Source organism: Calidris pugnax, unplaced genomic scaffold (assembly GCF_001431845.1).
Source record: "Calidris pugnax isolate Ruff unplaced genomic scaffold, ASM143184v1 scaffold20, whole genome shotgun sequence".
NCBI classification, from domain to species: domain Eukaryota; kingdom Metazoa; phylum Chordata; class Aves; order Charadriiformes; family Scolopacidae; genus Calidris; species Calidris pugnax.
In genome coordinates, this window is record NW_015094510.1 from 31,290,060 (window position 1) to 31,302,780 (window position 12,721).

Below are 12,721 nucleotides of genomic sequence, written 5' to 3' on the forward strand. Positions count from 1 at the left end.
GTGCAACACTTTCCATTTTAAACCTTTTCTTCTATTATTTATAAATAGTCAGACTTTTCTGATTGGGTTGTTGGGTGACTGCCTTGGGCTGAATTAATCTGGAAAATGTCAGCCAACAGTTTGGTCATTTACAGAAATGGAACATGGAACAGAGTGCAAGCAAAATGGGCTTTATTTTTCGGTAAGACAGGCTTATATTAGAGGACAACAATATATTGATGCTGTCAGATATATTCTCTTACTTCAAATAGCAAGTACAGCCCAACTGTACTTGTTGACGTGTAATGTCACTTCTGTGGTATATTAAATAATTGGTATTTGCTACCTGAAAAAAACCCTAAACTTTGGAGTAACTAGTGTAGCTGGCTACTGTGGTCTGGGTGAGTCCAAATTAAGATAGAGGAAACCACAGATTTCTACAGGATGAGAGTTAGCAAGAACCATGGGGCTGGTTGACACATGGGAATCAAAGAAGCTAAGAAGCATGTGAAGCCAAATGACAAGGAAGATGTGCAAACAGAGAGTAGGAAGGCAGGGAGTGTGTAATAAGATATGTTCCAGAATAAAAAGCAGATAGAACTGGAAAAAGGCTGGGTAGGATCACTAGGAACAGGAAGCAAGCTGTGGAAAAGAAGAAGCAAGAACTAGGTAGATATCAAGGATGACAAAACCAAGAAACTAGTAGCTTCAGCCAACAAGAAAAGTAGGCCTTAAAAAAAAAGCAAAAATAACCCACACACCAAAACCCACCAGCTCATAAGTAGATCAAGCTTCACTCTTCTGGAAGTACAACTGTTACCAGGTTGCAGCTATGCCTGAATGCCCAGGTGGAACAGTTTAGCAAAGGACACTGATCCTGTCTTGTGGCTCCCCCCTGGTTCAAGGGCCTAAATGTCCTTAGCGTGGAGCATCCAAAGTGGCACTGACAGAAATCTCTCACCAGATCCATGCTTGGAGTTCTCACATCTGTTCAGTAGAGCCTACCTTTACAACTGGTTAGAAGACTAAGCTTCTGTCTTCCTGTTTTAGGGTCAAGTATTTGTTGTACTCCACAATAATTACAAATGGTGGTAAAAAGAGAATCTTGGAAACAGATTATCAGCATAAACTTTCAGTGAAGTTATTTGTAAAATGAGTATACTCTTAGCAAAAAGGGGAGATCCAGCTTTTGTTTTACCAGGTTGATCATGTCCAATATTTGAAATGATACTTTTTCTGGGTAATCACTGGATTTTGAGTAAAAAACCAAACTTTATTGTCCATTCAATATGCAGGTGCTTTCCAACATTCCCAGGATGCATTCCTCAAATATAGCTTCTCAGCAAAATCAACGCGATCCCTTAAACATTGCTGAATTGGGTGAAGGTGTTTAGCTAAATTTGTGGCAAAAGTGAACTTTGAGTCTATACGCAACTAAACACGAAAATCATACTTCCAGATATTTCCTTTTTTTTTTCTTTTTTTTTTAATTGGAATCTGGCCTGACAAGATGATTCACCACCCACATTTTACCCATCCTCAGCCCCAGTGAATATCTGAAGGGAGCCTACAGGAGAGCTGGAGAGGGACTTTGTCAGGAAGTGTAGTGATAGGACAAGGGGTAATGGTTTTAAACTGGAAGAGGGGAGATTTAGATTAGATACTAGGAAGAAATTCTTTCCTGTGAGGGTGGTGAGGCACTGGAACAGGTTGCCCAGGGAGGTCATGGATGCCCCATCCCTGGAGGTGTTCAAGGACAGGCTGGATGGGGCTTTGGGCAACCTGCTCTAGTGGGAGGTGTCCCTGCTTATCTAGGGAACTAGATGATCTCTAAGGTCCCTTCCAACCCAAACCAGTCTATGATTCTATGATGGTGAAGGTTATGGTAATGGTTCCTTTCATATACGGGCAATATGCAGTGTAGGAACTTATAAAAAGATACGACTATTTCATGCCACACAAAGCTATCTTGCTTAACAGCTGGCACCCCTATTAAGCAAATTTGAACAGCGCAGTCATACAATACCTACACCAACAGAGATTGATTATTAGGAAACGTGTATTGTTCCTTTCTGGAGATGGCTACAATATGTCTAACATATGTATGGAAACTCACTAACCCCCTTCCTTCATTTCTCTTCATTTCTTCCACTTAAGTTCTTCTGAGCCTTCATCTGTTTCACCCCCTTTCTGTATCTAAAATTATACTCCCTGTTAAAATCAGTCCCTTCTCTTTTTAGTACATCTGTGTCCAATTAGACAAATGAGATCTTTTCTGTATTTATTATAACACAATTTTAGTACAATGGAAAATGTAAACTTTCACCCCATCAAGATTATTGGGTTTTTTCAGAAGATTTTATACAATACTCAGAAAAGGTTGGCTTAATTGCAGTGACCTAAGCAAAGATATATATGGCAGAGTCTAAAAAGGAATTTATTATTTCTGATGAGATGGCTGATAGCAAAAAGGGAGAACAACTTCTGCTATTTATTTATAGAACTCAGAAAACTGCATTCTCTATTCTTTTGAATGGGAGATGTCCTCCCTGTTCAAAAACTTTCTGTATCTATCTATTTTTAAAGACTTCGTCACTGTGGACCAGACTGATACACACCTGGCCTCCAAGAAATCTATTGCTTTTTTTTTAAGGGAGGGTAAGGGCGGGAGGAAGTTTCTTGCTATCTATTTGAATGTATAGAGCATTTATATTTATAAAAGTTTCTATATTCCAACTTTTTTCAGATAACATTTTTGATTTGTCGCTATTTAAGTTTCTAGCCCAAGACTGAACCTAATCAAACACAATTGTTTTTAAACACAAACAGGGAAATACAACTTCTACAAAGAGCAGCACACCATTTACATACCTAATGAGCACACACCCCAATCCCTGTCAGCTAATGAGTTGGCCAAAATCTTTGCTTCAGCATTTAATAACTAAACCTTACTAAAAGCTGAGTAGCTCTACTGCAAGCACATAATACAATCTCTCACTCATTATGTGTTCCAGGATTTTTTGCCTTTCTCCAAGGGGAGGTAGTATGTCCCCATTACTTAATTTAAATGTTTTACAACTTTTTAAACATAGACATTAAGAATTCTAGAACCTTATATAATCCACCCATATCCTGCTGGGCCTGCAGTCATATTTATCTTGCATACTTAATACAACATTAATTTCTTTCTTTGAAAGGGGACTGTCAATGGATTCTCTATACATTGTAATTCTGATGGAGGGTGAATTCTAAAGATGTACAAAATTTTTGGTTTGACTGTTTGTAGAAGTGTAAGAAGAGACAGAAATATAGAAAGGGTTCTACTACCTCATCTGAGTTAAAGGGATTATAAGATACTTTTAAAGCTTTACAGCTCAGAATGGGTGAGTTTTGAAGAACCTTCAGCTTTGCAAACCTTCTCAAAATGTTTTTCTGTATCAAAGCTTACTTTGCTGTACTGATTTGCAAGAAATTTATTTGCCCTATAAGAGAATTTTGGAACCAAGTCTGAAAACACAGAAATGCCATTTTTATGACCCACATGAACTATGGCTCCCAGACCAAAACTAACGGGAACAACCCCGCACTGACATCTTCTGCAGCAGACCAGAAGAATCTATGCCGCTTAGCACCTGCTCAGTTTCAAGGGAGTAAAGGGTTGTGTGAGGTGCAGACAAAAATACCTATTTTCTGTCACAAGGAAGAGAGACAAATTGTTAACATTAGAATAAGCAAAGCTTTATTTCATATTAATTTGTTTACCTTGCCCCTATACACAAGTCTGTACTGCCATAACTTAATTCTTTTTCCCTTATTACCATACCCCAAATATTCTCTACATCCTCCTTCACCCACCCCCTAGGGTTCCTACCCAAGCCTTCTCCTACCAGATAGGGAAGAGGCAGCACATTTTGTGGCAGGTTCCAAGATACTTCTGTGCTGTCTTATCCATACTAACTGGCCTGTGACCTGCCAATAGGTCAATGCGGACTCAACTTTTAAGCATTTTTCATGCTGGGGTCACTTGTTTGAATAGTTTCTTCCCTGCTCAATTGCCAGTTTCAAACTTGCTGAAATATAATTACCTTTGCGATTCTTAGCTCTCTCTCAAATTTAGCTACTAGGGTAACATAGACTGTAAAAGAATATGAACGTATAAATTTAATTTCCTTAGGAAATCACGTTATAAAAATGAAAATCAGGAAAAGAACACTCTACCATTATTACAGGACAGTGAATTTTCAAAATTACACAAATATAATATGGAGTGACAGCAATGTTATACTGTAAGAAATAAAGGAAATGGTAAGTGGTTTGAAGATGTCTGAGAGAAAGCTGTGAGCCCTTGAGGCACGAGAATCAGTTTGAAGAAAGATGAAAAATAATAAAGAAACAAATGATAAAGGCAGCAAGAAGCGGCACTGAGCTGCTGTCCTTAATTGAGCCTATGAGTGAAATGAGACAAACGATTAGGAACCCTGTGACAGGATTCACAAACATCTACATTTTTTTGCTGTAATTTCAATTTATATTTAGCAGATAGATTGCTTGTTTGTTTTCCTGGCTGCAATCCTTCTTTATTAAGTCAAGCCAGCACAGCAGCTGTAGAACTATATGTGTGTTGGCCAACAGATAGGATGAGTATTTAGCTCAGAGAGGTATGGAATATTTTCTCAATTGCCCACTTTATTGGCTGCAAACATGTTTTAATCAGCAGCTGAAATGTAATCAAACTGAATATTAATGTCACAATGAAGAACACACTGAAGCTCACAAGTAGGGAGGCCCCTTTTAGACAGAATTTCTCTCTACTCTGAACATCTGCACAATTTACAGCATGCAGAAAATAATTATAATAATAGTAATAATAAAAGCAGCAACAACAAAAATAAAACCCTGAACTGAAATGTTAAATAAATGGGAGATTAGGAAGGGGAAAATCAGGAAGGAGTATCAAATACAGCAGTATTCTGTGGTAAGTCAAAGTATCTTAGGAAAAGCGCTTAGGTAGAGTGAAAAATATGCAATTCAAATTGTATGTCATACAAAATTAAATCGTTATCTGGATGCTAAAGAGACATATAGAGGATAAAAATTGTAAAGGAATGACAGCTGGAAAGAATATAAAATGATGAATATACAAATTAAACTATCCCTGAATGTCAAAAGGAAAAATTCTGGATGAGAATAAGAAATCACCTAGACAGAATACTTTATACCTCACAGAACAGCGGACGGTTTGATAACTATGGTAGTCTGAGTCAGGCCGTACCTGAATGCGGACTGGGTTGGCCCTGACTATTCCCGGAATTCTGCTGAAGGGAAAAGGTTTGTGTCATCTCCTCTGGTGTTTTACCAAAAGGACACAAACAACTGAGGGATGTTTCATAATGTTCCATTGGAACAGTTCACAGAAACGCTTTCTTTGCTACTAGAGAAATGGCCTACCTATAATTTCTTAAAGAGTAATTGTCTGCTGTTTATTGAATACACTTAGCAATGTACTTCCTTTGATCATCAGAGTAAACAGAAATGCATACCTGAAGTTGGTTTTGTTTCTGCTGGGCAAGCACAGTCCTGGTGTTAAAACTGATCCTTTAATTTGTTCAAGAGCTTCTTCTAACTGAAAAGCTGCTTTTGTCTGAACTAGAGGGATCAAAGTAAAAAACACAATGGAAAAAATACTTTTAAAATTGGAATACTTATACCATAAATGGTTCGGTTAAGTTTTTTATGTTTCGAAGCCTAAATCCAGACTGTTACAATGAACTGAGTGGTTCAGCGTCATTAGACATGCTGCAGCATCTCTAGCTCCTCTGAAACAAAACCCCAGTCTATTTAAGTGTTTACAGTAACACACGTATTCAACAGTTTTGCTATTTGTTTTTAGACTGCACTGTTGAAAAAGTAGGCTGTTGAAAAATCTAGCACTAACTTTGTTTATACATCATGATTATTCCACTCATGCACTAAGCCAAAGTTATGGCTTGCAGATATTTTATAGAGGTCAAATTGTGACTTACTAATAGAATCAGTGGAGAAAGAGAATCCAGACAGGCATGAGTTGTTGCCTTTTTCAAGTAAGCAAAAGTAGGGATAAAAAGTGGCAGAAGCAGAATTGCTATAAAGGAAAATAAAAAAAAAATAATAAATGTGATTCACTCTATTGCTGCACAGTCTGGGCTGCCAGTAGAACTATGAAGAAGCCCTCAACCAGTACTGTTCCATTTTGTTATTTTAATCTGACATTTGATCCTGAAGTCAGAGACATTACCTCACACTTGGCACAATTGCAGTTGGGAGACTAAATCTGTTAAAGAATACCTAAGTAATATACCATATCTTAAGAGTTTCAACACTGGAAAGTTGACTGGAAATCAGACTTGGCTGATGCTGTTAAAAACTCCTGCCAATCTGCACTGATTCCAAGAAAGCAGGATCTGAGTCGAAGTGATCATTACTTCCCAGCAGTGAGAGAACAGCTTAAAAAGCTGACTAATTCAGCAGAAGTTATGTAATACATAAATATATGCTAGGACTACTTTTACCTAATGATAAACAAATGCACATTCTTGACTATTTCATATTCAAGGGTTCAAATAGGAGATCATTATACTATCCTAGTAACTTCCACTGGCCTTGTAACACCTTGCAACCATACTGTGAAATCACAGTATTGGAAGCAGTAACTTCACTGAAAATGAGGAAAACCCAGGAAGCCACACTATCCCAAGGAGGTGATGTACTTACTGTGACCGGAACATAATGAAATACCTCACCTCACAATAACTTTTTTTTTAGCAAAAAAAATAAAATGTTTTTTAATTCCCTCTATCCACTTTTTTCATATCTATTAGATCTAAGCTTCTTGTCACTTATGTTTTGCTTATGCTAATGAATTAAATTAATCTGAGTGAAGTTAATTGTTCTATTTGTCTCAGTCATATTCTGTTAATAGAAAAACAGTTGCATTGTGAATAATGGTTGAATTTTAATTTACAAACCTATTTGCTTGTGCTGAGAAAAAGGCAGACGAGCACGCTGGAACTTATCAGTTGCTTCCTGAAGTTTAATTTTCCTCTGCTGCAGAACTTGTTCTCTAAATCTTTGTTCTTTTTCTTCTTCTTGCTTCCATCTTTCTTTAAAGGCTCTGTATTTAAGAAGCAAAAGTAGATGATCCCTATGTTTTCTAATTACATTTGCTGAAATATTAGTAACTTACTTGCTTATCAATTTGCAATTTTAGTACAAAAGCTTTCTTGTCCACAAACTAAATACCATAAAATTCAGCACATGGATTTTTATGGTTTATCTGAATGTAAATGGGACAGCAAATGATGAAGAAAAGACACACCATAATCTTTTTAATTTTCAGCATCAACCAGAGATTTGATTCTTTCTTATACATGAATTAACATGCAGACTCAACCAGTTCTTGTCACCAATGTGACTTTCACCACAGTCTTTACCACACAAACGTATCACAGTGGGCAGATCGATAGGAAAGTGAACTGTAAAAGCTCTAAGTATGTCCATTTCACAAGCTGTTGGGGAAATAGTATCAGTTTAAAAGTTGTTATTCAGAAATAACACAAAGGAACTACAGCCTTTTACCTATAAATATGTAAGAGTTAGTATCAACTTCCAGTTGAGAAGCTTCCTGAAAGACAACCAGATTAGTAGCACAAAATGGGATTAAACAGTAACATGAAGCTATGATTGACAGAATCAGTTGTTAGTATCAAATACGTTAAACACATCCTTCTATTGGCTGGAAAGCAAATGAGGCTTTAATCAAAACCAACCACCATCACAAAACTTTCCCTTGGTAGGCACAAGTTTGACGAAGTTATGTGGAGTTTTTATTCCTGCTGACAAAATCGTCAGCTTTTGCTGACAAATTATTTCCTCGAGTGAAATATATCCTTTACCAATAAAGTTATTGGCATAGTGCCTAGGTAGGCAAAACTTAAATATATAACTTTTCAAGTAAAACTTCCAAAGCCTGCCATGCAAGGTTCACTACAACTGGAAGATTCCTGTCTTTAAAGTTCTCTTTGTGTTGGAAATGTGATGTGGCAGGTCACTAGTACACTAGGTAGGGTCCCACTGCCAAGCCAGCATTAGTGGAAAGAAAGGTAGTAATGATTAGCCAGATGTTCTTTGTTTCTCTCATCACAATAAGATACCTTCCCTTAACTTTAATCACCTACAGTTGATTCATAGACCTTCTTGCTTAATGGAACAAAGCTGCTCCTTAAAAAAGCTACTCCTTAACTCAAGCTATTTTATTTATTCTTCCCTTTTCTTCTCAGGGAAAAAGTTCAAACTAAACTATTCAACTTGCCCCTCCCTAGTATCCCTTCAAAGTGCTGACTGATCACCTGTGAAAACCAAACAGAAAAATAATTTGAAAGAGGTACTTTTTATTTCAGAAAGTCTAAAGGCTGTAATTGCGCAATAGTAAAGAATAGGAAACCAGCCAACTAATTCCCAAGTACACACTTTTACAGGAATATCCACTTTAATCCACTTGGAAGCCAAAGCGTAGCAGACAGACATAAAGAACTTCCACTATTTTGAAAATTCATATATGCATGGTTGTCTAAACATACTGAACTAATTACTGAGATTTCCCAGTTTTATGGACAAACTATTGCATTTCATTAATAGAAAGCGAAGACTATATATATATATATATGTATATATATAAATATGTATATATTTAAAGTGGAAATGTTCTGTAAACAGATCCCATGCATCTATTCAAACCTTAAAGCAAAAAGACTTGATACTTGCATTCCTGCCATCATTATGAGCATACATTATAACCCCTCCCCATGTTATAAGGGAAAACTGGAAGTTGTGTTACACCTGATTTCCCTTTCTGCAGTACTACACCTCCAATATTGCCAATGTCAAACTCAAGACAGACAGTGGTGGAGCACATGAAAAGAGACAAAATATACAAAAGGATCCACTGCTTTTGCTAATGTATACAGCACTCCGGATTAATGTTCTTCAAAGGCAGAAATTAAAATGCCAGTGAACAATGTAAGCAATTGCTGTTTCTACTTTGGAAGTTTGTTCCCCTCAGAAAGCTCCAGACCTCCCAGCAGCAGTATTCCTGATAATGTCTTGGACCAAAAGAACTGTTGAGACTACATCCTGCAATGTACACAGACAGTAGCTTACATTTTAAGAACATATTCATTGCAAATGACACTTAATAGTTACACTGTCAAAAAGTCAGGTGAATTTCTACAATTCGAGGTAACACTACGTCTAGAGATGAAATTACAAAACTCTACAACCCGAGTCCTCAAATGAAGGATAAGACAGAAGCTTGACTTATGCAAAGAGAAACAATTAAATTAAAACATGATGCCAACACTGCAAGTTTCCTTTGCAAACCTCAGTTTTTCAGCAAGCAGGAATGGCTTCACTTAAGGCATGAGGTGAAGCCAGACAAGCACTTACCCAAACCCAGAAAAAATCACAGAAAACTCTAGCCACATAAAGTGTCTTACTGCAATTTGGTTAAAATTTCACAGGAACTTCAATTGTTCATACAACCCAGAAGTTAGAACTAAAAAAGCAGAACTAGAGTTCATGGTCAACTTTCAGTATTCCTGTTTTTCACTCATGTTAAAATGTGATACAGAAATCCACAGTATTTTACACCTTTATCCTGACTAAAGAAATAGGAAAACCACAACAGAGGAAACAGACTTACTTATCCTACTAAGTACTTTAGACACATTCTTCTTGATACCCTGAATATTTCTTGAAGCTGCTTAAGAAGGCCTTTAGTTGAACTGTAGTTGTTAAATTCAGACATCTGGGAAATTCTACAACTTTGTACCTGGAGTAATTCCAGAGTACAACTCCAAAAAGGAAAGAGTAAATTCTGACAGAGCCCTTATTTATTTATTTTTGAAATGATTTTTGGAGTATGAGTTAGCTGCACTCTTCCACATTCTTAATAATTGGCATAAAAAAAAGACTTTTGTTCCATGTTCCATATAGCTGGAAATGGGCAAGTCCAAATGCTGATGCAAGAGGCCTTTTTCACCACAGCTCATCACGATCACTATTTGGTTTGGATTAAGACACAAGGGAGAGAAAGGATCCTATTTTAAATGTAAGGAAATGCATTGAAGATACGCAGTGAAGCCTGCATCATTAACTTCTTGACCTCGCAGAATGTAAATTGTGACACCCAGGTGTATTATGTAAAATAAATAATTTTGCAAATGCACATTGACATCCTACAGAAAAACAGTTAAAGCAAATGTTTGTTCATCCACTCTCCTTAAGCCACCAGCTTAGGTTCATATCACAGATGTAACATTGGCAAAAGAGTAAGGCTTGAAGATGGAGAGTTAGCACAAGTATTTCCTGACCGGTGTTTTTTTAACCCAGTTTTTCAGTCTACTATAAACAACCCAGCAGCACAGCCATTTTTGAAACGGCTGCCAAAATGTTTATAGTGAATTTGGAATATGAAACTTAAAATATTTAGCAGTTTCACATATACAGACATTACGGGGAAAGCATTTTTATGTTAAAAACAGTATGACCAGATGGTGGAACTATTTCCTGGCTAATTTTATTAAATTAACTTCATGGTGAAGTGATGGATGCTACATTCCCAGGTGGACTGAATGCTTACTACTACTTTGGATGAAAATTAAAACAGGAATATATACAGTGCATATGGAATGCCATGAAATGAACCTTTTGATAATTATATGATATTATTCATCCATTGTCATATCATATGGCTTCAAGCTGGAGGGGAACAGATTTAGACTGGAGATTAGGAGAGGGTTCTTCACTGTGAGGATGGTGGAGCACTGGAACAGGTTGCCCAGGGAGGTGGTTGAGGCCCCATCCCTGGAGATATTCAAGGTGAGGCTCGACGAGGCCCTGGGCAACCTGGTCTAGTTGGGGGTGTCCCTGCTGACTGTGGGGAGGTCCGACTAGATGACCTTTGGAGGTCCCTTCCGGCCTGGGCAATTCTATGATTCTATGTTTGCGAACCAGTGCAAAATAATTTTAAAATTGAGGTATGAGGGTGCTTGTATACTCACTGACTACAAAAAAGGCTAGAATGTGGTGTCACCCTCAAAACCCCCTTCATGGCCAAAGAGGAAACACACCTTATATGCTTAAAAGTATCTGCAGAGGTTGCCCTTAAATCAATTATTTCATTTAAGCAAGATACTTACCAGGACCAGAGGGATGCATATTAACTCCATTCCCTCATTTTCTCTGATTATCATAAGATGAAGACAAAAGGACAGCCCCAAATTGCTGTAAGGGCTTCAGAAGGACTAACTCCTACAAGCCGTAAGGGCTTACAGAGGACTGTACTCCAAAATGCCTCACAGGTTCACAGGAGGGCTGCCCACACTATCCACCAGTTGTTACACTGCAAATGTTACTTATGGACAAAAAGTCAGCATATCTTATATAAAGCCAACTTTTTTTTTTTTTTGTTAGCACAATTAAAATCTTAATAGTCTATTCCCTAATAATACAGATATAATTGTTACCAACAAATAATAATACAGTTAGAATGATTCTATACAGAGGAAGCCTCAATAATATTGATAATAGAGTTTGAATTGTTATTCACACACAGATTTTCTACCCCTTTTCCTGATGGGCGAGCTTCCATTGCTCTCCTTTGTCCCAAGGCTGGTTGTTTCATTGTCTGGTTCTGGGGTGTTACAGAGAGCTGTCAGCATCTGGAGTGCCTTCACCAGGAGCAATATGATGGTCATGTTAATGCTTTCTTGTTCCTCACCTCAGGATCCACTTGGAGTCATTTTTATGTTTGCCAACACACCTTTGCACCTTTGCTTGCTCTTCATCAGTCTGCAGCTCCACAAGACCTCCAAATATCCCATCCATGGTGCCTTTTACGTATATTACACGCTATTCCTTTGTTCTCTTTGTTACCCCTAAGGCCAGTTTTTTCAGATGTAGGTCTGTATTTCTTTAACTGATTATTGGTGAGTTGTTTATGGTCATGGGGTCTCCAGCACCAAGCCTGTGTGCCACCTCTTACCATCCCCTGCCTGTACTCCTCTATGCCACATCTTGCACCTCCAGCTCTCAAGCCCCCTGCAATCATACCAGGCCTGTATTTCCTACACTACATTGTTATATTAGAGTCAGAAATATTTCATTTTACATAGAATAACTGCATGTTACTGCTGTCTATATAAAACTATGGTCATACCATAAAAAGATAAACAAAGGCAAAATAAATTAGGCACAGACACCTGGTCAATTAAAGAAACTGCTGTTACAGCTAAAGCAAGCCAAACAAAGCTGTGGGCAGGTCAAGACAAGTTTAGAGAGCACAAGCTTGGCAAGTATCCGTCCTGAGACCTCGCAAATTCAGCACAATCCTGTGGCCCGTTCCCAGAAATGGCAATACTGGATTACCAGCCTAGGTGGGCACAGTGACCACTACTTTCCACAGTTTCATTCTGATGTAGAAAGCAATACTAAATTCTTAACACTTTGCCCTCTCTGTTTACCAAGCGCTAACATTTTTCTCCCATTTCTGGCATTAGACTGCTTTTTGGTCTTCATCAACAACACTGATGAATAATTTAACGAGCTTTTATTAAATAATCAATGATAATCAGCCAGTAGGTGGAGCATAATGCTTGTGCATATCAACATATATGAAAAAAAAAAAAAAAGATTTTGAAAAAAAACA

General features: G+C 37.6%; 1 protein-coding gene across 1 annotated transcript in view; it reads right to left on the bottom strand.

Annotated features, from left to right (window-relative positions):
• Positions 1 to 12,721, bottom strand: part of CEP126 (centrosomal protein 126kDa) — a 40,521-nt gene that overhangs the window by 22,402 nt on the left and 5,398 nt on the right. Inside the window, exons 3-4 of the mRNA XM_014965831.1 lie at positions 6,984 to 7,129; positions 5,520 to 5,625 (exon numbers count right to left, since the gene is read on the bottom strand). Coding sequence (XP_014821317.1) covers positions 5,520 to 5,625; positions 6,984 to 7,129 — 252 coding nt within the window. The remainder of the gene's footprint in view (positions 1 to 5,519; positions 5,626 to 6,983; positions 7,130 to 12,721) is intronic.